General features: G+C 44.7%; 2 protein-coding genes across 4 annotated transcripts; one reads left to right on the top strand and one right to left on the bottom strand.

The window, feature by feature from the left end:
• The first annotated feature begins 1,789 nt into the window (after positions 1 to 1,789).
• Trmt10b (tRNA methyltransferase 10B) lies at positions 1,790 to 19,164 on the top strand. 3 transcript variants are annotated; one of them, XM_013119697.3, is made up of 10 exons: positions 1,835 to 1,862; positions 3,041 to 3,110; positions 5,665 to 5,875; positions 6,492 to 6,600; positions 9,221 to 9,345; positions 10,946 to 11,098; positions 12,785 to 12,863; positions 13,424 to 13,491; positions 16,200 to 16,323; positions 16,864 to 19,164. In XM_013119697.3, the coding sequence occupies exons 3-10, from the start codon at positions 5,693 to 5,695 to the stop codon at positions 16,968 to 16,970; spliced, it is 948 nt and encodes a 315-aa protein (XP_012975151.1). In that variant the 5' UTR covers positions 1,835 to 1,862; positions 3,041 to 3,110; positions 5,665 to 5,692; the 3' UTR covers positions 16,971 to 19,164. The 3 variants fall into 3 exon arrangements, with proteins under 3 accessions (XP_005078944.1, XP_012975151.1, XP_012975153.1); XM_005078887.3 differs by lacking the exon at positions 3,041 to 3,110 and having other exon boundaries at positions 1,790 to 1,862; XM_013119699.2 differs by lacking the exons at positions 1,835 to 1,862; positions 3,041 to 3,110; positions 6,492 to 6,600; positions 9,221 to 9,345 and having other exon boundaries at positions 5,778 to 5,875; positions 10,957 to 11,098.
• Positions 18,923 to 23,415, bottom strand: Exosc3 (exosome component 3). Its single transcript, XM_005078747.4, has 4 exons — positions 23,065 to 23,415; positions 22,394 to 22,543; positions 20,030 to 20,181; positions 18,923 to 19,263 (listed from the first exon to the last, which is right to left on the bottom strand). Exons 1-4 carry the CDS (start codon positions 23,383 to 23,385, stop codon positions 19,062 to 19,064), a joined length of 825 nt encoding a protein of 274 aa, XP_005078804.1. The 5' UTR covers positions 23,386 to 23,415; the 3' UTR covers positions 18,923 to 19,061.
• Positions 23,416 to 25,458: the final 2,043 nt, after the last annotated feature.

The following is a 25,458-nucleotide window of genomic DNA, read 5'->3' as shown; positions in this document are numbered from 1 at the left end:
CCGAGGCCTCCTTACTGACACCCATGTTCCAGGGGTCTGGATCAGTCCCATGCTGGCCTCTCAGCCATCCATCTGGGGTCCATGAGCTCCCCCTTGTTCAGTCAGCTGTCTCTGTGGGTCTCTCCAGCCCAGTCTTGATCCCTTTGCTCATTACTCCTCCCTCTCTGCAGCTGAGTTCCGGGAGTTCAGTATTTAGCTGTGGGTGTCTGCCTCTGTTTCTATAAGCTACTGTATAAAGGCTCGAGGATGACATGTAAGGTAGACATCAATCTCATTATCGGGGAACGGCATTTAAGGTAGCCTCTCCACTATTGCTTAGATTGCCAGTTGGTGCCATCCTTGTAGATCTCTGGAAATCTCACTAGTGCCAGATCTCTAGGAGGTCTCTTTTATTCATGGGAGAAGTGAAGTGACACCAGACCATAAGGAGGGAGAGGTGTTCAGTGTGGCTGACCACGAGGCAGAGGGACTGCTGGTTGTGAGATCTGCTCCAAAGGCACCACTGAAGGCCCTTTGACCCACTTTTCAAGCTGCACCAAAGCAGGCGCACAGGCAGTAGGGAGCCAGGGCCAGCAGTGAACAGAGAAGACTTGGTGGACTTGGGTCACATAGGAGAAAGGGATGTTTGTGTTAGCCTTTAAAGATCTTGGTGGGGCTGGAGAGATGGCTCAGAGGTTAACAGCACTGGCTGCTCTTACAGAGGACCTGAGTTCAATTCCCAGCAACCACATGGTGGTTCACAACCATCTGTAATGAAATTTGTTCTGGCCTGTAGGGATTCAAGCAGGCAGAAGACTGCATACATAATAAACAAACAAACCTTAAAAAAATAATCAAAGTGCTGGGCATGGTGGAACACAACTATATTCCAGCACTTGTAAGACTGAGGCAGGAGGATAGTGAATTTGAGGTCAACTTGGGTTGCATAATAAGACCCTGATTTTTTTGTTTGTGTTTTTGTTTTTAACCAGACTTTGGGTTCATGAGAGGGAGAAAAGTCAGATACACTTGTAGGGTCTCTCTAAAAATGCAACTCCTTAGGTGCCTGGTTAGCGAAGTAGGTAGTGCATCAGTGTCATAAAAAGGCAACTCCTCCGACTGCATGAGTTTGTCAGAAAGTAGCAGATGTCTATATAAACACAAGGCTGGGGTCAGGGCTGGAGAGCTGGCTCAGCAGTTAAGAGCATTGGCTGCTCCTTCAGTAGACCTGGACTTGGTTCCCAACACCCATACGGCTGCTCATAAATCTCTGTAACTCCAGTTCCCAGGGGAGCCAACACCCTCTTCTGGTTTCCCCGAGTAGCAGGCACGCAAGAGGTGAGCAAACCTAGTGAGGTAAAGCACCCATACACAGATACAAAAACAAATCTTAAAAAAGACAAGGCTAGGAAAGATAATTTCGTGTGTCTGAGCCTGTTTCTGGGTTTCTAGGTAAAAGGAGATACACGAAGAATATAGACAGCCGCTAGACTCTTGCCTGCTAAATCTTGCCTGGGTTTTGAACTTGACAGCCTGGCAGCCGAGCGAGTACTGTGTGCTCAGGAAAAGGCTGTGTTAGCTAACTGGTTCTTTTGATTGAAGCTTAGTTTACCTCAGTTTTGCAGTGTCCAGCTAGCCAGAAAGAGACTAGTTACCTGTTTGAGCTGTGTAAGGTCTGCGAGGAGCTGGAATTGCCACCCTCAACTAACTTAACGGGTAACGCAGAGTAGAGAAGCATCTCTAGCCTACTGGCGTCCTCTAGAGCGTTGCGGGTTAAAAACTATAACTCCCAGAATGCCACACGGAAGCTGATCAGGAACCGGAAGTGGTTCGGGGGCGGGGCCAACTGGTTGTGTCTCTTCTGAGCAAGGTGTGAGTGTCAGGTAAGCGGGGCGAAGTGGGGGGAAGGAGGGGAGACGTCGCTGGTTTTGAGGGTTGGCTGGAGACTACTGGGTCCCAACCCTGAGGCCGCGGCACCCACAGCCCTGGGTTTCCGGGTCTAGCCTCCCCTCGTTCTCAGCCCGCAGGCCCGCGGGACCCGCGTTCTCTGCGGCCTGGGGGCTAAGTAGGGCTAGGAAGTGCAGAAGGTGTTAGCTTTGGGCCCACTGCCCAGGATGAGAGCCTGTGGGAGCCCTGTGCAAGCAGAAGAGCGGACACTTAGTGACGGCGTTTGTGCTCCTCCGGTGGGACTTGGGGATGACGGAGTTAATGCAAAAAGTATTTCTTGAGATTCTGAATAAACAGAACATTTACTTGTAAGGGTATGGGGAAATCAGACAGAAAAACAAAGTAGGTAGTGCTGGATAGTGAAAATATTCGTGAGCTGAGGACGAAAGAGATTGAGGAAAGAGCATCGTGGAAAGAAAGAACAGTTTGTGACGAGACTTCGGGGTGTTTAGTGTGTTTGGGGAGTAGTTAGACCGGAGAGCTAAAGAAAATCAATGGAGGCGGGGCTAGCAGGAAAGCCTGCTCTTAAAGAGGACCGGAGTTTGGTTCTCAGCAACCACGTCTGGGTGACACATGACTGCCTGTAACTTCAACTCCAGGGGATCCGGTGCCTCTGACTTCCATGGGCGCCCCTGTACTAACATGCACATAGCCACATACATACATAATCTTTTAAAATAAAATAAAAATGTAGGTTTTTAACCCCAGCACTTGGAAGGGAAGGGCAAGGCGGATCTGTGAGTTGGAAGCCAGCCTGGTCTACATAGCAAGTTTTAGGACAGCCAAGGCTTCGTAGTGAGACCCTGTCAATCAACCAATCAACCAAATGAATAAATAAGTGGAATCGTTTAGAAAAAGGAAAATTGATGGAAGGCTGGACTGCTGTAAGTGAAATAGAAAACACTGCTGATCCTAGGCAGAAGGGTGGTATAATTTTTCAAACATTTAGATACTCTTATTTATATATCTGTTGCTATCTATTTATAAATATATATTTCCTGAATTTACTTATATATTTGAGGCAGGGTCTCAGGTAGTTCAGACTAGCCTCAAACTTTGGATGTGGCCAAGGATGGCCTTGAACCTCTGACCTCCCTGTTTTCTACCTTCCTAGTACTGGAGTTACCTGAGCTGTCACACTGGCTTATGCAACACCAAGGGTTGAGTCCAGGGCTTGGTGCATGGTAAGCAAGCACTCCACTGTGTTACTTGCCATCCTAGGATACTTTTTCCTTTTTGAGACGGTTTCTCTGTGTAGCCTTGGCTGTCCTGGAATTGACTTCTAGACCAGGCTAGCCTCGAACTCAGGGATTACAGGTTTATATCTCCTCCTTGAGAAAAGATTTTTTAGTTAAGAGGTGAAATGCCAAATCTTGGCATAGATAATGTCTTGTGCAGGTTCATCAGATCTGTATGTTTCTTAAGATTTATTTTAAGCGAGAGAGAGAGAGAGAGAGAGAGAGAGAGAGAGAGACAGAGACAGAGACAGAGAGAGACAGAGACAGAGAGAGACAGAGAGAGACTCATATATGCACACACAAGTCTGTGTGGGTGCAACTGCCATCAGAGTCTAGAAGAGAGTATCTGGTCTCCTAGAGAGCAGCTATAGGCAGTTGTGAACCTCCTGATAGGGATGCTGGTACTAGAACTGGGGTCCTCTTTAAAAGCAGCAAATGCTCTGAACCACTGAGCCACCTCTCCAGCTCCCAGATCTATGCGTCTTGATGCTCAGCAACACCTTTGCCTTGTGAGGGCTCTTAGATGATAACCTCTATCCAGCATGTACTGAATTTCCATGTGTGCCAGGATTCATGCTGGCTACCAGAGGTGCAAAGCTCAAGAAAGGTGCTCTCTGCCTTCAGGAGTGTGCAGGCAGATATGATATAGGTTGGTGTTGTCTTTATTTAACTTCTGGTATGAAAAGCATCTTCGGGGACTATAGAATTTAGGAACAAAACCAGAAAGACTTCCAAAGAGACATTATAACTTCAGTCCCCAACAGGGCCTGTCATGTAGAAGGCACTCAGTGCATGCTTATTGTCCAAATAAATAGTCATATACAGATAAGAACACAAAACGCCATGAAATGTGGCTGTTAAAATACACCTTTATTTATTTGGTATTTCTGGGGCTCAAACTCAGAGGTTTGTGAATAGTAGGCAAATGCCAGATGTTAGGCCTGAGAGGTTTTATTAGGAAGAGTTTTTTTTTTTTTTTTTTTTTTGAGGCAGGGTTTCTCCAAGGCTTTTGGAGGCTGTCCTGGAACTAGCTCTTGTAGACCAGGCTGGCCTCGAACTCACAGAGATCCGCCTGCCTCTGCCTCCCGAGTGCTGGGATTAAAGGCGTGCACCACCAACGCCCGGCTAGGAAGAGTATTTTTTATTTGTGTGTGTGTAAGATGTGTCGGTATGTGTGCCAGGACACATGTGTGGAGGTCAGAGGACAACTTTGTGGAGTTAGTTCCTTCCTTCCACATTTACACAAGTTCCAGGGGTTAAACTCAGGTCTCCTATCAAATCAGGTCATGTGACTCCGGTGGATAGAATTGTTCATTGAATTTTGGGTTGGGATTAGGACAGAATTTCCAACAATTCCTGAAATACACATCTCTGCCACTTTGTACCACACATTTATATGAAGTGGTATTCTCAGCTTTGTTAATTATAGAATCAAATTATCAGTCAACTCTAAAAAACACTGAAGCATTCCATCCTACAGTATCAGATATTCAGCCAAGATTCAGTGCTTTATATGAAGAAAATAAAGACATCCATCTCTTTGGGATGCAAACTTGCTCTCATCTTTAGTAAATGATAAAAATATTTGTACACCAAAGAATTGTTTTAGAATGAATTTGTGATTTATTATCAGTTGTTTGATTTTATATATATTATATGTTTTTATGTACTAGACTTGCATAAAAATTCCTTGGGTGAGAGACAGCAAGATGTCCCAGGACAAGCCTGATAACCTAATTCCATGTAAAGGGAAGAGAGAACCGACTCCACTCAGTTTTCCTTTGATATTCAGATACACTCTGTACATGGATACCCCACTACCAAATGCACACATGTCACGGACACACATACAATAATAAATATTTAAGATAATGTAAATGTGCTCTCGGGTAAAAGGGTTATTACAAGAAGACACAGTTTATTAAACCCTGGTCTAGCAGGGCGTGGTAGTGAACACTTCAGTCCCAGAACTCAGGCAGAGACAGGGGGATCTGTGAGTTTGAGGCCAGCTTGTACAAGCATCACTGACTTATGTTTTGGGAATTTGAACACCACAGTTATGATGCGTCTCCGTGTGTTTTCAGCCTCAGTCCCCCAAGGGACATTGCACATTCTCAGTGGTGACTGACTTTCTGCTGTGATGTTACTCAGATACAGGGTGACGTGAGGCTTGACAAAAGTAGTTCTGACCTGTCACCGAACCCCAGGAGTGTACCATACTTTTCTCCTGGCTCGGACCTTGTATGTGGTAGGTGCTTAAGAAGTATCTGCTAAAGGACTGATCTGAAAGTAAACTGAATCGTAATGATGCGGTGCCTTCCAAAGAACACAACAGAAAGTTGGCTCTCTGTGCGTATCCAGTCCTTGTCCTCCAAGAAGTGTGTTGGCTTCTTTACTGCTGGAATACTCTGCAGCAGGCCTCTCTTTGTCAGTCAGTCTGGGCCAGCACTGTCCCCTGCCCCTCACTAACACAGTGACACTCTCTGTCTTTTGGATGCAGGAGTTCCCTGTGTTAGTGACGTGAGTGCATGGACTGTACGTTGGAAGAGAGTGCTCAGAGTGCAGAGTCACTGGTGTTACAGGGACAAGGTTTCCCGGGGGATGGAGGTGAAGATGGACTCTCTGAGATCTTCCAGCTTCTGCAGATGGATGTGGTATATGAGCACCGAGAGGAAGAGGCCTGCCCTGCAAACAGTGCCACGTGGCGCTCGGTATGTACTGTGAGCTTGCCGTGACGAGTGGCCAGAGGCCCCTGCTTTGAGGGCCAATAGGGAGATGAAAGGAGTTGAGAATTAATTTTGTGTGCTCTAAGTTTTGAATCCATTTCTTGCTGGCTTGATTAAGGTTTCATTTGAGTCTTAAGAATGTAAACAAAAATTTAAAAGACAGTTTGATATGTGTCTAAAAAGATTAGGAACTCCATACTCTGTTCTTTACATTCTGTCTCAAATGAATTTTGGATAACCTGGAAAAGTCACTATTGTGATGGTGGGGTTGGGGTGATGTTCTCTCTAATTATGGCCTGGGTAGGGATATTATTCAGTTAGAACTGTTGCCTTGCAGACCCTGAGTCAGATACCAAGCAGTGCATACAATAGTAATACCTCAGCACTGGGTACAGTGTATATTCACCAATGAAAATAAAACAGCAAAGAAATCATAGGAGTAAGGTTAAAAATAAACACAAGCCAGTAGGTTTGATTTTAAGACAAAAATCCTTTTCCCCTCTAATTTTATATGTAAGTGAAGGAAGGTGACTCTGATGTCCATTTTCCTTTCTGACTCTTACGGTGCTCTCAAACAATTTTGTTTTCCGGATAATGTAAGAAAAATGTGCAGAGAAAACAGAGACACTGGGAAAGGATAGTCTCCTCGAAGAAAAGCAAAAGGAAGCAGGAAAAAGAAAGAAGCAAAGCCAAGCATACAGAACACCCAGGTACCATAACTGTGATTGCATAATTTATAATTTATACCATAGATATTGTATTACTATAAAATATAATAAGATAAAACAAACTCTATCCCATTGGAGATGGAGAAGACAAACAAGGAAAGGAGCCCAAGAGAAGGCACAGGAGTGTCACTCGGGAATCCCATAGAAACACTAAACCAGGCCCTGTGCACGCTGCCTCAGTGTCTGTGATTTCATAGGAGCCATGATCGTGCTGAGTTAGAGGACCTTGCTGTCTTTTTCTCTTTTTTTGGTTTTTCGAGACAGGGTTTCTCTGTATTGTTTTGGAGGCTGTCCTGGAACTCGCTCTTGTAGACCAGGCTGGCCTCAAACTCACAGAGATCCGCCTGCCTCCCGAGTGCTGGGATTAAAGGCATACGCCACCAATGCCCATCTGAGGACCTAGTTTTCTTAGTGTCCTCCATCCCCTCTGACTCTTTGCTTTCCCTGCCTTCTCTTCCCAAGGGGAAGAGGTTCCAAGGTCTCTTACTCTGCATTGTGTCTGGCTGTGGGTCTCTGTTCCCATCTGCTTCAGGAAGAAGCTTCTCTGCTGATCTATGAGTATAGCAGAATGTCACTAGGAGTTATTTTATTACTATGTATTCAGGGTTTTGGGGGGTGTTGTTATTGTTCTTTTTTGTTTGTTTTAGCCCAGTAGTACTTGGTTTTACCCTAGGTCCCTGGGATATCTAGTCTCTGTTCTTGGCCATCCAAGCAATGTTGACGTGGGCTCCGTCTCATGGAATGGGCCTTAAGTCAGATATTTGTTAGTCACTCCCGCAAGCTCTGTGCCACCATTGCCCTAGCATGGTGCAGTCAGGACACCGTTGTATATCAAAAGGCTTGTAGGTATTTATATTTATTACGTTTACAAGGTTGGCCATTAGCTTTGTCTTGTCTCAACTAGCTCTTATAACTTAAATTAACCCGTTTATATTTACGTTCTGTCACATGGCTTTACCTCTCTTTTTTTTTTTTTTTTTTTTGGTTTTTATGAGACAGGGTTTCTCTGTATTGTTTCGGAGGCTATCGGTCCAGCCCGGCCTCGAACTCACAGAGATCCGCCTGCCTCTGCCTCCCGAGTGCTGGGATTAAAGGCGTGCGCCACCAACGCCCGGCCAGCTTTACCTCTCTTCCATTTTACACCTTCTATTTTCTCTCCGTCTTGCTGATGACTCCGCCTTTCTTCTTCCCAGAGTCTTCTCTCTACCCAGAAGTCCTGCCTATATCTCCTGCCTAACTATTGGCCATTCAGCTTTTTATTATACCAATCACAGCAACATATCTTCACACAATGTACAAATATTTCACAACAGCCTACGTTGTTTGGGGATTCCTATGGGCCCCGTTAGCCAACATCTCAATTAGATGTAACCTAATCCCAGTACTGGAAGATTCATTTGGTAACAAGAGATAGCCAGTTGGGACTCTGTCTATGTATATATTATAGGAAGCGTCTGCTGTATTAGGTTTCCATACTACCCCTCAAATGGCCCTAATTTTAGCTGTATCTCCCTGTATTCCTCCTTTCATACCCCTTTCCTTCCCCTCCCCACTCGATCCTCCTGTAACAGCCTGTCTGTCCGTCCATCCATCCATCCATCCATCCATCCATCCATCTATCTATCCATCCATGCATAGCTCCCTATTCTATTTCCCTTTCCTAGGGAGATCTGTCTCCCTCTAGTCCCTTACTCTATACCCAATCTCTGTGGTTCTATGAATTGTAGCTTGGTTATCGTTGATTTAACAACTGATACCCACATATAAGTAAATACATAACATATTTGTCTTCCTGGGTCTAGGATACTTCACCCTGGATGACATTTTATAGTTCCATCCATTTACCTGCAAATCATAGATGTCATTTTTAACTGCTGAGTAGTACTCCATTGTGTAAATGTGCCACATGTTCTTTACCCATTCTTGTGTTGAGGGGCATCTAGGTTGTTTCCAGTTTCTAGCTATTATTGAATAAAGTATCAGTGAACATGGTTGAGCAAGTGTCTCTGTGGATGAAAGCATTCTTTGGGTATATGCTCAAGTGGTATAGCTAGATCTTGGGATATATCAATTTTCATATTCCTGAGGAACCACCACACTGATTCCCATAGCGGCAGTACAAGTTTGCACTCCCACCAGAAATGGGTGAGTGTTCCCTTTACTCCCCATCCTTGCTAGCCTGAGTTGTCACTTGTTTGTTTTATTCATGTTAGCCATTCTGATGGTGTAACGTGAAATCTCCAAGTAGTTTTGATTGCATTCCCCTGATGGCTAAGGATGTTAAACATTTCTTTGTTTCTCAGCCATTTGAGCTTCCTCTTTTGAGAATTCTCTGTTTAGATCTGTATCCCATTTTTTAATTGGGTTATTTAGTTTCTTGATACCTAGTTTTTTTAATTCTTTATATACTTTGAATATTAGCTCTCTATCAAATGTATAGTTTATAATAATCTTTTCCCATTCTGTCATTGCTGCTTTGTCCAAATGATGGTGTCCTTTGCCATGCAGAAGTTTCTCAGTTTTATGAGGTCCCATCTATTAATTGTTGATTGTAGCACCTGTGCTATCCCATTTTTAATCCTCTCTGGTATTTCTGTCACAGGCTCCTGCCCCCAGCACAGCAAACGTTTTTTGAAAGCCTTAACCAAAGAGAAACTTTTGGAAGCCAAACATTCAGGACCAAGACTATGTGTTGACTTAAGCATGACCCACCACATGTCAAAGAAGGTAGAATACTCAGATCCCAAGGGAGACATGGAAGGGAGCAGCCTCTGTGAAGTGGGTGACCATCGCCAGCTTCTACGGCACTCTAGTAGTCTGGAAGTGTCTGGTTTTCTATTCTAGGCTGCCGAGCTCCACAGTGACTGTTGGAAAGGAATGTGTTCTCTGGTTATTTGCAGTTTATCTTCTCTTTTGAGCCTACCACTGTGGCCTTGATGTTTTCCCTCTGGGTGGACCTGCTGGTTCAGCTCTCCAGACACTAACTCTTTGTCCTTCTGCTTGGAAGAGTAGCACTAGCTTGGCAGCATTCTGTGGGGAGGTTCCTGGGGAGGGGACCTCCTTGCAGTGTTTTCAATTTAGTTATTTCCTTTAGTGATTGAGGGATTTGCCCCGTAGGGTTCTGCAGATGACTGAACAGTTGCCACACGATCCTGGACAGACAGATGGCTATGGACTCACAGCCTAGGGAGGAGGCTATGACATGCTACTCAAAGCCACAAGGGGTTACACTTAGAAAGCAGTGGGTTGGCTTTGTAGTATCAAGGATGAGAGTCCCCTGGTCCCCCAGGACAATATGGTTGGCTTATTTGGATGACTTCATGGGCTGCTGGAGCCAAATAGGAATAAGCAGGAACTGTGCCTCATTAGCGTGATAAAAAAGGCTTTTTAGCTAGGGGCACTTGTTTCGTCTAGAAGGGCAGAGCTGCAGGGGGAGCCTGAATTTGGCTTTTGAGGTCATCTCAGTTGTGCCCTAAGTCAGACCAGCACATAATACTGGTTCTGAATTTGAGGCCTTACACCATAGTGAATCTTATTTCAGACATCTCTGTTATGTGTGTTAATGTTACATGTTTCTCAGAGAACCTAGGAACACTACATCTCTAAGGTTCTCAACAGACTCTCTAACTGTAGCCTTCTAAAAACTGAACAAGGAGGCAGAATGCAGTGATGTACTCCTTTAATCCCAGCACTGTGGAGGCAGAGGCGGCAACCATACACAAGCATACACAGAGCGAACAATGCAGTTTCCCTTTTTGTTAACTGGGAGAGCAGATTAAATCAGACCCAAAGCCTGTTATGCCTTTTATTCAGTATAGCATAAATCAAGCTAAATTGTAAAACAACTTTCCAGGATTAGGGAGCAAAGTTAAAACTTGCAACACAGTGGCATCTCTTAAAAGTTGGGGTGATGGTGCCATGTGTACTTAATGGAGCACAAAAGTGTTGTGTGTTGCTACTCTAACCTTTTTTAATAATTAAATGCTGAAATCACATAACACAAAGCTGTAGATAAAAGCAGAAGTAATCTTTCCAAATATCATTAAATGCACAGCGGCAGAGACAGCAGGAGGAAGAACTCTGTTTTTGCACTCATGAGTATTTCCAGAATAGCATCATTGTCCTAGCCTTGGTCTGTATGTGAGGTGCCTTAGAGTGTAGCACTTCTTCGTGCGCTAGCTATTTCCTGCAGTCGAGGGGGCCAGGCTAGCTCAGAGAGTCTTGTGCAGCAGCGTTCAGTGAGGGACTGCTGTGTGACCAGAGCTGGCGGGGCTGGCAGGAGTTGTCCTTAAGGTTGTTCTGCTGAGTTGTCCTCATCGCTTTGCAGGAATTGAGTAGGTTGGCGGGACAGATTCGAAGGTTGTATGGTTCAAACAAAAAAGCCAGCAGGCCCTTTTGGATCTGCCTCACTGGATTCTCAACTGACAGTCCCCTCTATGAAGAGTGCTTGAGGATGAATGATGGATTTTCTGCATACTTGGTAAGAATCCTCCGACACATCACCTGAATTATCTAAAAGTGCCGTGTCCTAATGGAAGGCTTTACTCTCTTCAATGTACGGCTTGCTCTCTGCCTATGCCTTCCACATCCATACACTTAACTGCATCTGCATTGCATTCATTTATTCCTTTGTTTAGTGTTTATGTGTGTATACCATGGCATGAATACAGAGGTCAGAGGGCAATGAGAGTTGGTTCTCTCTTTCCGCCATATGGGTCCTGGGATAAGACTCAAGTCAGGCTTGGTGGCTAGTGTCATTTTACCCACCGAGGTGTCTCACCCCTGGCTTAACCATAGTTTCAAAAAAAATATTTGGAAAAAAATTGAATCGGTAGTGAACACATACTGTTTTTACTTGTCATTTATTCCCTCTGCAATACAATATAGCTGGGTGTGGCGGCTCAGGCCTGTAATTCCAGCACCTCAGACGCTGAGGCAGAAGGACTGTCAAGTTTGAGGTTGGCTTGAACTGCATAGTGAGTCCTAGGCCATTGGGAGACCCTCCCTGTCTGCAAAACAAGAGGAAACTAACCCTCCAGCATGAGAACTATCTGTGTGCACTGGGCATTAAAATGGTCTGGAGAGGATTTAAAGTCTTCAGGAGCATGTAACTTAGGTGTAAACCCTGACATTTTATGTAAGAGACTTGAGCAGACTTAGATTTTGGTGTCTGAGACCACCTTGGAACCAATCCCCACGGTTGCTGAGGACAAGTGTAGTGTCTGAATATAGACGGTATTTTCACTGTTGCACTCTAAAAAGTCTCAGAATCTTGCGTTAATGTTTTGTATTACATTCTTTTCTTGTTCTTGCCCTTTTGGCAAACTGATATTCCCAGTGTCTAGGAATGTTTTATAACCTGTCTAGTTCATGCTATTTGGGAAACAGTCATGGAGAACAGGAAACATGGTTGTTAGATGAAGAGAAATGTCATTTAGAAGCAGTGTGGCTTTACAGTGTCTCTTAGGAAGAGCTACAGGAGTTTCCACTCTTTGCTGAGGATCTCATAAAGGTAGCAGCAGACATGCAAGTGAGAACCCAGATCTGTCTCAAGGAATGGCACTGAAAATGCCCTCTGTGATGCTCGCTGTGTAGCTGGGATAAGTTGTGGCAGCCTTCCCTGGGGAAGCCACAGAGGCCGTGGTGTGAGAGGTGTGCTGTGTGGCACTGCACAGCTGGCTGTCTCCTGTCACTGCTTCACCATTCTCCTGTGTCCTTCCTGTGTCCCTGCCTGGACAGACAGGTGGTTTCCTTTGCTTTGACTCTCTCTCTCTCTCTCTTTCTCTCTCTCTCTCTGTCTCTGTCTCTGTCTCTCTCTCTCTCTCCTCTCTCATGTGTCCATCTCACTTCTCTCCAGAAACCTGGCTCCCGTGTTCCTTTCACCAGAAAGCCATCCCCAGTGTAGACTCCCTCATCTGTGGTACTGGTGTGTGCTCCCTGTCCCTCTGGGAGCCCCTGGTCACTTTCTGTCTCCTTTCTGTGGTTTAAACGTCTGTGCTTTTGTGTGTGTGTGTTTGTTTCAACTAAGCACTTTGCAAGAAGCCCTCAGACCTGCCTCTCCTCAGGGCAGCAGAACTGTGCCTGACAGGATCTAGACAGGAAATGGTGTGAGATGTGCACTATGCTGTTTTAACCCTATCTGCTGTGCAATAATCTCTGTTTCCAGCTTGATGTCACAGAAGAGGACTGTTTTAGTTTATTTCCTCTGGAAACCCTTGTGTACCTGACTCCCGACTCTCAACAAGGTAAGTGCCTTTCCTTTCCTTCCAATGATGATTCGTGTGGTACTTGTTCCTCACCTTTTGTTTCATTATTCCCTGTGGCACACTTGTCACTCCATCCAAGAGTGGGGGCATGAACTGATGTATCTTATGGGCACATATCCAATGCTGCAGAGATTAGTTCCATCTTCAGTTGGACTCTGTATGCTGCCTGGCAATCCAGTTTCCTGACCAACTTGGGGGTCAGTGTTTATATCTGTATTTTATATATGTACATATTATATTACACACACAGAATATCCTCTGTTTCACATAATTCTCACACTTACTAGTATTAGGTTGGTCATGGTGCTGTCATATTTATCTCACATTTCTCTGTGGTTTTGTTTCTTTTCTAACATAATGTCCCTTTGAGCATACCATTCATTTTTCAGATCTGCCTGTCTGCTTGTCTTCAGAGGGTTAGCTTTTTGTTGTGTTGTATTAGTTGTTTTAATATTGGTGATATTTCTTTCCTTTTGCTTTCTTTGGATTTAGAAATTATAAAACCAGTTTGATCTCAGTGGCCTTCATTTTTTCATTAGCCCTTGAAGACATTGATCCAAACACGGTTTACATCATTGGTGGACTTGTCGATGAAAGCATTCAGAAGGTAAGTATACGTTTTAGCCCGTTTATAGTGGAGGCAATTGCCCTGTTATCTTACCCAGAAGGCCTAGCAGCTGCATGGCAATAAGAAGAGCTTGTTGTTCCTAGAGCGCCCCTCCTGCCTGGTGATTTAGGCACAGCCGTTTTTCTGCATCCTCTCTCTCTCTCTTTTTTTAATTATTATTATTATTATTTATTTTTAAGTTTAAATTTAGATAAGAAACAAGGTTGCTTCACAAGTCAGTTCCAGGTCCCTCTCCCTTTCCCTCCCTTCCTCCCATGCCCTCCCCGCAACCCCCCCCATTATCCCCTCATTTCCCCAGGGAGGGTGAGGCCCTCCATGGGGGTGTCCATAGTCTGTCATTTCTTTCAGGGCAGGGTCTAGACCCTCCCCCAAGAGTTCAGGGTGAGAGTGCATCTCACATTGTTGGATGGGAGTCCAAAGTCCGTGTGTATATTCGGGATGAGTACTGATCTACTGCCCAAGGCTCAATACATTACCTAGGCCTCCTCACTGACACCCACATTCAGGGGATCTTGATCAGTCCCATGCTGGATTACCAGGCTGATGCCTGGGATTCAAGAGTTAACCTTTGTCAGGTCAGCTGTTTCTGGGGGTTTAACCAACTCTCTTATTTCTGCCAGGATGACTCTGATCTCGGCTCATCATTTTTTCCCACACTTTGTTCTCTGTGAGGGATTAGTTGGCTTCTTCTAGGCTAACTTTTCTGCTGGTGTGAGTCTTATTCCCACAGGGCCTCAAATCAGTTGGATTATCCAGACTTCTTCTTTAGGTTTTTTTTTAATGTATATGACTGTTTTGTTCACATGTATATCTGTGTGTTATGTGCATGCCTGGTCAGAAGAGGGCATCAAATCCTCTGGAACTGTAGGTACTGGGAATCGAACCCAGGTCCTCTGTAAGAACAACAAATGCTCTTAACCGCCGAGCCATCTCTCCAGCCCCTTGTTCAGGCTTCTTATGTTGAATTAGAGTTTCACTGGAATAATTAGGCTGTTACTGAAGTTTTAACTTTTGTTTCTGTTATACAAGTATTAATTTTTTGTTTATTTTTACTAACATACATTGCATAGTTTTTAAGTTGAATAATGATATAATAATTTACAGTTGCAAAAAGGAACATAGTGAGAAATAAGTATCTTTCCCGCTTTGGACCTATCAATCCTCAAGGCACCATGGTTCACTTTTCTTAGGTATATTTGTTGCTTTACTTTACATGTGTTTATCATGTATATAGAAGTATTTTGTGTGAGACATACATATATGAAGCACATGTTTAACACAGATGATACTTAGCTTTAAAACTAAGTATAATAAGTTGGGCAGTGGTGGCGCACGCCTTTAATCCCAGCACTAGGGAGGTAGAGACAGGCAGATTTCTGTGAGTTTGAGGCCAGCCTGGTCTACAGAGCGAGTTCCAGGACAGCCAGGGTACTTACACAGAGAACCACCCCAACGCCCCCACCCACAAAACAAAACAAAACAAAAAAACCCTAAGTACAGCTAACTGTTTAATACTAAGTGTTCTGCCAGACATGGTGGCACATGCGCACATTTAATCCAGCGCTCGGGAGGCAGAGGCAGGCGGATCTCTGTGAGTTCTAGGCCAGCCTGGTCTACAGAGCGAGTTCCAGGACAGTCAGGGATGCACAGAGAAACCCTGTCTTGAAAAAAAACAAAACAAGACAAAAAAACCTAAGTGTTCCATAATGTCATAACAATAATCTAAAAATGGGCAGGGGGTCTCCTAAAGGAAAAACCTGCTAATAGAAATTAGAAAGACATTGTTTTTGTTGCTCCCAATGTGATCACTGATTCAGGCAGCTGATTAAGCTATCTGAGATACATGCTCTCAGAATGTCCCCTGGCAGAGTACCAAGGCAAAATGTCCCATTACAATAAAGCCGTTGTTGGTTATCATCTCCAAATTTGATGAGGAAATACTCTTTCCTGTCAAGTATTCTTGCTCAAATTTCGAAAAATAAAAATTTATGAGAAACCAAGAAGTCTAGGATGAGACATTCTGTAAGACAAAGGCCACTGTAATAGAAACTAAAACAGACAGGATGTTTTAAAGGAATGTAACGGAATAAAGCACATTAAATACAGTGACATATCTGTGGCCCCATATTCCTGGGAGGCTAAGGCAGGAGAGTCACGTGAGCCGTTCTTACGAACAAAAACCTGTCAAGTGTACTGTGGATGATTGGATTACAGATTAGGGGAAAGCTTTAGAAGAGGCATTTGGGGGACTTTAATAATGGTGGATGTTAAATATCTTACAGGGAAAGTGCTGTGTCAAAGGCAGAGAATGCCCTTGTTCTCCAGTGAAAGGTTAAGTATTAAGTGATGGAATGTTAGATGTCTGTAGCTCACTTTCACACAGATATGATAATGTTAGCTGGTGAATGTAGATGACAGGAATGAGAATTAATGATTCAGGTTTCTTAGATTTGAGATTTTGAAGTCAATAGCTGGGAGTAGCAGAGCTTTATTGCAGAGGTAGGGTCACTACTTCCTTCTGCCTTGTCCAAGTCCCCTGAGACAGGTAGATGCCTCTTTAGAGAAGTGAACAGTGTGCTGTTCTACCAACTAAAAGTAGTAATGTGTGGAATCCTCATAGTTGGTGGTGTCTATTACAGTGAATATCTTCACTTGTAATTTTTATAATATGACAATTTAATTTACAGAAGGTGACATTTCAAAAAGCTCGAGAATACTCTGTGAAGACAGCCCGCTTGCCAATCCAGGAATACATGGTCAAGCGTCAGAATGAGAAAAACTACCATTCAGAAATACTGGCCATCAATCAAGGTACTGCTCATATGGTCCAACCCAAATGTTTTTCCTTCCTGTCATTGTTTAGTCCTTTTTCTTGGATGATCACTGTGTTTTCTGTGTACTCAGACTGCTGCTTAGCTTTGAGCCATGCCCCTTGACGCAGTCTCCTGTGACTCATGTACCCAGACTCTCCTTCATGTACTCACTGGCAGGCGTCTGACCACCGAGAGGCACTCCTCATTTTCTTTTTGTTCTTGGCTCCAAGGATCCCTTGCCTAGATTGTCATGCCGTCTGCTTTCCCCGGCTGTATCTCAGGAGCATCTTAGCGGCCCTGCCTCTCACTGTGTTCCTGCTGCAGGGTTAGCTATTCCCAAGTCTCCCCTCCCAGTGTAAGCGAGTCCTTGTGAGTAGGCAGGGCTGTGTCCTTTTCCTCATGATCCTCCACGATCTAGCACGTAACTCAGAGCACATTTGGTCAGTGATGTATTCCCCACCACCCTTTTGTTCCTTAGTCCTTCACCAGTCTTTACTCCTCCCTCAGTGGTCACCAGCTTCTGTTTACCCTCCAACAGTGTTTGACGTCCTGTCCACCTACTTTGAGACTCACAACTGGCCTGAAGCATTGAAGAAAGGAGTTTCTCCAGGGAAAGGCTACATTCTCCGGAATTCCATGGAATGATGGGCAGCCTCCAGCTGTAGTGGGTGGAACGCCAGAGGTGCTTAGACCAAAGGACAGGGCAAAGGGTGGCAGTGGCACACACTTGCCTTTACTTGCTATCATGGATTTTGAAAGCCATTAATGGCAAGGACCACATTTTATGCTTTGTGTCGCCTACATGCCTGGCTCACTGGAAATGCCCGATAAAACAGTACTATGGTTTAAAAAAAAGTTTTCAGGAATTGTCCAAATACATGGATGGCATTTTGGATGTTAATTTGTTTTGTACATTAATCTCTATTTGTGAAAGGCCTACTTTTAGAGGCGTTTTGTCAGAGGTTTTCATTGACCTTGCATAAAATGACTTTTCTCTCCCCTGTAGGTGTGCTGATTCTTCAGCAGATCAGACACACACTGCACGTAAGCTTAGCTGTCTTAGCCCGGCCCGGCCCTCTTTAAGCCTTTAGAGCCCTTTGTTCTTTCCTGTGCTCTCCCCGTCCTCTTTCTGATTACCGTCATGGAGGGCTCCGCTCTTCTGGTCATAGAAATAGCCTTGTGTGGCCTTCAGGGCCTTATACAAACTGTGCTGTGCACACAAACACCCAGATCTAATCAAAACGCCCACATTGTTACTGATAAACTCAGAATAAAGCAGCTAGAAAAGAATGCTGCGTTCTGACACTCAAGCACACTAGTCTACAGACAGACTTCTCACATTCAGATACAGCCATCTCTGTTACTCCCATAAAGGACCTCTCAGCCTACTTCCTTCTCCTTTCCCATTGAATGCCCTGGGAGCTATCACTTGATAAAATCTGATATTGACAAATAGACTAGGCCTCAGGAAACCCCTAAGGTTTTCAGCATACTGGATGGTTCTCACACTGGATGGATGCTTCTCATACTGGATGGGACTAGGCCACATAGGCTTCAGGGGTGTATAACTCATTCTCAGAGAATCACTGAACTTTTATCACTGTCAGTCTACATTTTTATCTCTGGAGGCTTTAACATAAATAGCATAGAATTTTCTTTCTGACTCAAGTCCAAACCTCTCTTTATCTAAAAACTAAGGACATAGTTATTTTAAGACTGTAGGAATAGCCGGGCGTTGGTGGTGCACACTTTTAATCCCAGCACTCGGGAGGCAGAGGCATCGGATCTCTGTGAGTTCGAGGCCAGCCTGGTCTACAGAGTGAGTTCCAGGACAGCCTCCAAAACAATAGAGAAACCCTGTCTCGAAAAACCTAAAAAAAAAAAGATTGTAGGAATTGATGTTAGCTAAGTAACATTTAGCCAGACTAGAATCAGAAATCCTCATCACACTGTTACTTAAGAAAAAAGCTGAAGGCCGGACAGTGGTGGTGCATGCCTTTAATCCCAGCACTCAGGAGGCAGAGGTAAATTCAAAGTCAGCCTGGTCTACAGAGCGAGTGCCAGGATAGGCTCCAAAGCTACACAAAGAAAGCTACACAAAAAAAGATGACATAAAAAAATACCTTGTATTGCCAAGTGAAATACCTGTAATTACTAGTTTTTTTTCTTATAATAGCTATGAAAGAACTATATCCTATAGTTTGAAGTACACAGTATGTTATAATATCCTGCAACTCCAATTTGAAATACAAATACGCAGTAGCTAAAATTAAGCCTTAGGCCCTGTCACACTCTGGTTCAGTACCTTTATGAGGATTAGTGTCATCTGCAGTTACCAGGTGTCAGCTAATGGAACAATACTCTTCAACACAGTAAGCACATGAGTATGAGCTGGATATACTCTTCCACTGGCTTATGGGATGACAGACGGGTCTTCCCTCTGCAAACAAGTCTTACTATTATAACGAGAACAGTTTTAATGTTGAGCTACAGCTCATTATAGAAGCTGTAACATAGCAAAACTTCAAATAACACTATATATAAAATTTATATAAAATTACAATTTTCTTAGCTATGTGTGAGTAAAAACCAGTAACTCTTATAAAAATATTTTATTGGATTCTCTAAGACAATATGCATCTTCTGAAGATCTGGTAGGAAGAGATTCATCTGAGAAAAAGATTTTCCCAGGAAACTCAGTCTTGAATAAAATGAGCCATTAAAGAGGTGTTCATGTCAACTTTCTGCCAATCTGGCAAAGATTTGTTTCCTTTGATCTGTGGTCATGTGTTCACAAGCTTCTAAGACATTCGCCAAAATTAAAGTCTGCTGAATGGTTTTTGCCTTGACCCATATTCTTCCATTCATTCCAAATACAATCTCCAATGGATAGAGTTTTCCCAGTTCTTGCACGATTTCACAATCTGGAGCTAATAGCCTGGTAGGAAAAGCAGGAAAAGAGAAATTTAGTTGTGGCTCTCTCTCCTACGAAGATTCCTTTTCTAGGTAGTTCTCCATGGCTATCCAAAGTCCCCTGAGCAAGCATCGTTCTCAAATCAAGGCACATTATGCCATCTGCTGCCAACTTTTTGTACCAGCTCCTCCCCCGGCCTTTTTTATTCGGAGATGAAGTCTAACTAGGTCACTTAACCAGTCTCAGATTTGCAGATTTGCAAACTCTCCTGCCTCTCCAGGCTGGGACCTCAGGAATGTGCCACTGTACCCAGCTCAGTGCCCCCTTTCTTCCAAGAACCTTCTACTTTCCAGGTCTGCCAGAGCTTACAATCATGTCACCAATGTTGCATAACATAAACCTATAAAGTCCCTTTCCCCTGAACACTTTAATTCTAAGACCACGCCTTTAATACCAGGACTGGGGAGGCAGAGGCAGTTGGATCTCTATGAGTTCGAGGCTGGGCTGGTCCAACAGCCTCCAAAACAATACAGAGAAACCCTGTCTCTTAAAACAAAACAAAACAAAAAATTTAGAAACAAGGTTGCTTCACATGTCAATCCCAGGTCTCTCTCCCTCTCCCTCCCCTCCTCCCACATCCTTCCACCAACCCTCCCAATATCCCCTCATTTCCCCAGGGAGTGTGAGGCCCTCCATGGGGTGTCCATAGTCTGTCATTTCATCCAGGCCAGGGCCTAGACCCTCCCCCAAGAGTCCAGGGTGAGAATGCATCTCTCCTTGTATAACTTACTTTCTAATTAGGCCCAAAGTCACTTTGAAGAGCAGACCGTCCTGTCCAATCACACCCATTCCATTGGCCCGTCCACAGCTGTCAATGCAGACCATTTCTGGTTCCATGTCTTTATTAGCAACCACACACTGGCCATAGATGAGATCTCCAACCTATGAGATGAGAAAAGTTCACTTCCCTTCGTCCAGAAATCCTAACGCTGCTGGTTCTGTTCTGTGGCAGGAATGCCAGCAACCCACAGGTCTCAGGCTAAGGGAGCTGAGTCACCGCTTCACATACCATGAAGACCTCCACCAAGAGCCATTTCAAGGTCTAAGAACACCCTTCAAAATTGCACTGTCCAACTTAATGTGGTTTAATTTAAATTTATATTTAACCTTATACGTAATTAAGACATATAAAGTTCAGTTCCTCATTGAATTAGCTCCTTTTCAGATGCTCAATAGCCACATGTAACTAATGATAGCTCTATCAGTCAGTGCAGATACAAAAAACGAAAACTAACAAAAAAAATCATTGGAGAATGTTCTATCAGTACTTACTTACAAAAAAATGATATACTTGACCACAGGAAGGAAAAACTCATGACATCCATATTCAAATGAAAATGGGACAGTGGTAATGGTAATTCAGATGTTACTTCACAGAAGATTTAAGACGTTACAAAAATGAACTTTGAAACAGAATGAACTTGGTATCTTCAACATTAAAAATTCCCACTGTTGAGAGCTGGAGAGATGGCTCACAGGTTAAAAGTATTTGATGCTAGCCAGGCAGTGGTGGTGCATGCCCCCAGCACTCGGGAGGCAGAGGCAGGCGGATCTCTGTGAGTTCGAGGCTGGGCTGGACCGACAGCCTCCAAAACAATAGAGAGAAACCCTGTCTCGTAAAACCAAAAAAAAAAAAAAAAAAGTATTTGATGCTCTTGCAAGGACCCAGGTTTGGTTCCTAGCACCCCCCCTAGCAACTCACAACCATTCATAGCTCAAGTTTTAGGGGACCTGACCTTCCTGCCTGACCTCTACAAGCAGCAGTCACACAGAGGGCAAATACATACATGGGGACAAAACACTCTCAATATGCATATATTAAAAATATTTAAGTATCCACTACTTTGGGTGACTACAAAACTTTCCACAGGGCAACAAGAATGGATAAACTCGCCGGGCGTTGGTGGCGCACGCCTTTAATCCCAGCACTCGGGAGGCAGAGGCAGGCGGATCTCTGTGAGTTCGAGACCAGCCTGAACTACCAAGCGAGTTCCAGGACAGCCTCCAAAGCCACAGAGAAACCCTGTCTCGAAAAACCAAAAAAAAAAAAAAAAAAAAAAAAAAAAGAATGGATAAACTCATAAGTTCAAGACTAAATCCATCCAGTACCATGAAAAGATACAGGCAAAGTGATGATGATGAATGACTTTACATAGTGATGCTTAGCCTGAACCTCAAAAAGATGGATGTCTCTCTCTTAGGCTAAAGAGAAACTGCAATCCAGACAGGAGCACCATTAGTAAAGACCCAAGGGAACTAAGTTCAGTGGTATTGTGAAGCGTAAGCACAGTTACATGAAATACACTAGTATGAGGGAGACCCCTGGGGATCAAGGCCAATGAATTCTGTATGATTTGAACATTTTTTTTCCTGTTAAGGAAAGGAATATGGGGGCTGGAGAGATGGCTCAGAGGTTAAGAGCACTGGCTGCTCTTCCAGAGGAGCTGGGTTCAATTCCCAGCAACCACATAGTGGCTCAAAACCATCTGTAGTGGGGGATCTGATGCCCTCTTCTGGCATAAAGTCAACAGAGCATTCATATACTTAAATAAATAAAGGGAATGTCAACAGACGGAAGCTGGGGTGTTAATGAGACCACTGCCCAGTGTTGTCAAAAGGGAGCAAATGCTTGAACTCATGGAGACAAAGCGATCGGCCCGCAAAAGATCAAGTGAGACTTGAAAGATGCCATCAGATCTCTGGCTCACATGTTTCCTCAGGAAGGGTACTGCTACACCACCCAGAAAGCCCAACCAGAAATCCTGGGGAAACAAGATCACTTCCTGGTGGGCTCCAAGGATTTAGAGTCGAGATGAACACATGACTGCCAGGACCAGTGTCCCTTAGACGAGGACCACTTTCCTTGTGATATGGATATGAACAGGTAACAAGGGGAAGCAAACATAACCCTCCAGCCGAGGAGAGAAGAACCAAGAACACAGCACGGGTTCTGGACTTGCAGCGCCTAAGGAACTATCTTGGAGAAACAGAAGGATAGTTTATGCTTTGGAGACAATTCAGGAAGCCCTCTCGACAGTTAAATTTCGGAGTAGTTATTTTTCTCATTGTTGAAACCAAAGGCTCCCATCATTACCTGCACATTCGGCCTGTTTCTTTTCGTTGCTCCTTCAAATGCCAGGTAAGACAAAGAAGCTGGCTCACTCCCTCCAACATCAACTTTGAATATATCTCCAGATTTAGCGATCACTATGCCAATCACATGGTCTCCTTTCACCGGTACGTACTACAAAACATAATGACAGAACAACCATAAAAGACACGAATACTACTGTAAACTATATTTAGCAAGTTTTATCATGGATGCTCAGGGTGGGTCTCAAACAATCCTCCCAACTCATATGAACTCAGGTAGCTGGAACTACAAAACCGGTCTACACCAGTCCAACTTTGTAGTCTCTAATGCGGAGTTGACCTGAGTCAGGTTTCATACTTCAGCATCTTTTATACAGTCGGGGGCACAAGAATCCTTACAGGCAAGGAAACGCATCCATTGGACACTTCTATGTGAAAGCTCTTACTCTGCGAGAAATTTAACTCCCTGTTATTTAGACTCCCTGCAGCTGGGACTCCAAATGGCACGCCTGCGGCTTCCTACTTTCTAGCCCTTTCTCGCCCTCCTCAGGATGCGTTTCCTCTAAAGGAGACAAAGAGAGGACCTAGGAGCTACCGCGGCTCTAGGCTTCCACTCGCAGGGGTCTTCCCGGAACTAGGGTTCCACTATCGCTGGCTGCAGCACCCGCTCACCCGCTTCTGTTGCGAATCCACCCAGTAAACGCCACCGCCGCCTCCTCCGGGCTCCTTGTGACGCAGGCGGCCACACTTGGTGACCAGCAGGCGGTCCCCGCAGCGTCGTAAACCCGGGCCACACACGACGCGCAGCCGCGGGCGCGCCCCCGAATTCAGACGCAACGGCTGCTCCCCGGCACCGCCAAGGCCGTCCACGTCCTCGTGCTCCGGCAGCACCAGCTCCTCCCCAGGGAGGACCACCTGATTCAGCACGTTGTGCGCTGCCCGCGCCCGGCAGCCGGCCACCGATCCCGTCGAAACCGACAGTACCTCGGCCATAGCAGGAGTCGTCGCAGCTTCCGGCACTCTGCTTCCGCTTCCGCATCCAAGAGCCCGCCCACCAGGGTTAGCCCTTTCCGGGTTTTGTGGGCTTTCTGAATTAGACTTCAGTCCGCCTTCTCTCTTCCCCACCCCCCAACAGCCGTATCTGTGCCCACGCACCCTGTGGTTTATCCGCGGGTGGGTGAAAGAAACGCGCCCCTCGAGTCCATCTGGAGCCCTCACATCCCGTGTCTGGGTTGAAACCCAGGGCCCCCTGGGAATTAGGTTTGGAGACTTTGCTTTCTATTCGGCCTACAGAAAGGTGGCTGAAATTTGAACTGGGGGGAAAAAAAGGGTTTGCAAAATATAACTCACTCGTTTGGTTGTTGCTACCAGTTTAAATTCTGTAAAATAAAAAAAAAAACAGAAGAAAGAACAACAGTAGGGCTGGAGAGATGGATTAATGGTTTAAGAGCACTGGCTGTTCTTCCAAGGGACCCAGCACCCACAGGACAGCTCACTGTTTGTAACTCCAGTTCCAGGGGATCTAACACCCTCACACAGATACACATGCAGGCAGAATACCAATGCATATAAAATAAAAACCAATTATTAAAAAAAGAACAACGGAAGTCGTGCCCATTTGTCTCCTTTGCTGTGTTTTCAGCTGTAGTTCGGATCATTTGTAGCTCTTGGTACCTAATAGAAGTAACACTTCTGTGTATTACTCCCTAGTCACCCCCACCCCGCCCCGTGCAACACATATCACACCTTTTCACCTGCTTGAGTTATCCCTACATGGCTTAGGAAAATCAGTAACTCAGAAAAATTCTTGCCCCTACTTCTTTTGGAGCACCCTAATTGAAGGAGAGCCCGCATCGGAGGGTAAGGATGGGGTGGCTCCCTCCTGGACCCCATTAGGGACAAATCACACTCCTCAAACACCTATTTCACAAAGAGATCCTTTATTAGTCAGGGAAGAAAATTTAAAGTGGCTCCTTTCTGACTCAGGCAGAAAAACAGCAAATGACTTTGAAGATGCAGTTTTTAAGAAGGGGTAAAAGAGGTCTGTGTCAGAATGAACTAGGATGGGGGGATATATTTAGGTTGGGCATGTTAATTAGGTGAACCAAAGGGGGTCATTGATAGCTGGACTTTGGTAGTCAGCCTCAGAAGGAGAAAGTGACCAAATAAGGGAATAGACCTTGGGGGCTAGCTTTAGGGGTATGATCTAATGGTTTTTAGCAAGGCAGAAGGAATGGGGTGGGGGATAAAGCCAGCCAGAGCATGCTTGCCATACTTGAGCTGGCCAGAGTCCCTTCACTAATAGCTAGATAAGAAACTGTTAAATCCCAAACTACAATGCAGGAACTTAAGAATTTCCAGTTTTCTGGCTTTGGAGTCATTATCTGAAGCAAACATTTCTCTCAGTTGTTGTTTCAATGAGTATTTGATTCAATTCTCCAGCAGTGCAGAGGGCCTTGACCTTGACCTATGTCCGTTACTCTTTGCTGCCAACTTCAATTTTTAGATTTGGGAACAGGACAGTCAACAGACAATGTTTCCTCCAAATTTGTCAAGATGCTGGCAAGCCATTTAATCCCTGGGTGTAGTAGGACCAACTGAAGGACAACTTGTGCTGTCAGTCGGGTTGTCAGACAGACTGTTAGGGAGTGGGCCACCGCTAGGTAACGAAGTGAATTTTCAAAATGTTGACTTCTTCACCCTCCTAACTTGATACAATCCTGGCAGCTTAAAACAAAGGCTACGCAGGCTTTCGTGTAGAGGGCACGAGGGTCACGTGCTCACAGATAGTGCTAGAATAGTTAAACACTCTGACTTTTTTCTTCAACAGAAGAAACGGACACCTGCTCACTGGTGAGGCAGAAGTGGGTGATTCTGCTCTTCTGTGGAGCCAGCTCGCACCCGACCCCCCTTTATCCTGAGCATTCCTTCTCCATCAACAGAACCCACTCTTGTGGAAGAGGTCACAGATGCTTTGCCAAAGCCATATACTTTGGAAGGGAGTTTCAAAGGAGTCATACCTTCAGCTTTGTCCTGACGATTGTCAGAAGGAAACATTTTCAAACG

This window comes from Mesocricetus auratus, unplaced genomic scaffold (genome assembly GCF_017639785.1).
Source record: "Mesocricetus auratus isolate SY011 unplaced genomic scaffold, BCM_Maur_2.0 Super-Scaffold_6730, whole genome shotgun sequence".
NCBI lineage: Eukaryota > Metazoa > Chordata > Mammalia > Rodentia > Cricetidae > Mesocricetus > Mesocricetus auratus.
This window is presented reverse-complemented; position numbering and strand designations above follow the sequence as displayed.

Bases quoted from the DNA above. Each gene is read 5' to 3' on its own strand.
- Trmt10b (XM_005078887.3), top strand. From the start codon at position 5,693: ATGGACTGTACGTTGGAAGAGAGTGCTCAGAGTGCAGAGTCACTGGTG. The intron at 11,099-12,784 runs GTAAGAATCCTC...CTCTGTTTCCAG, and splicing joins ATGGATTTTCTGCATACTTG to CTTGATGTCACAGAAGAGGA. The intron at 12,864-13,423 runs GTAAGTGCCTTT...TTTTTTCATTAG, and splicing joins GACTCCCGACTCTCAACAAG to CCCTTGAAGACATTGATCCA.
- Exosc3 (XM_005078747.4), bottom strand. From the start codon at position 23,385: ATGGCCGAGGTACTGTCGGTTTCGACGGGATCGGTGGCCGGCTGCCGG. The intron at 20,182-22,393 runs GTAATGATGGGA...CTCATCTCATAG, and splicing joins GAAACAGGCCGAATGTGCAG to GTTGGAGATCTCATCTATGG. The intron at 19,264-20,029 runs GTAAGTTATACA...TTTTCCTACCAG, and splicing joins ACTTTGGGCCTAATTAGAAA to GCTATTAGCTCCAGATTGTG.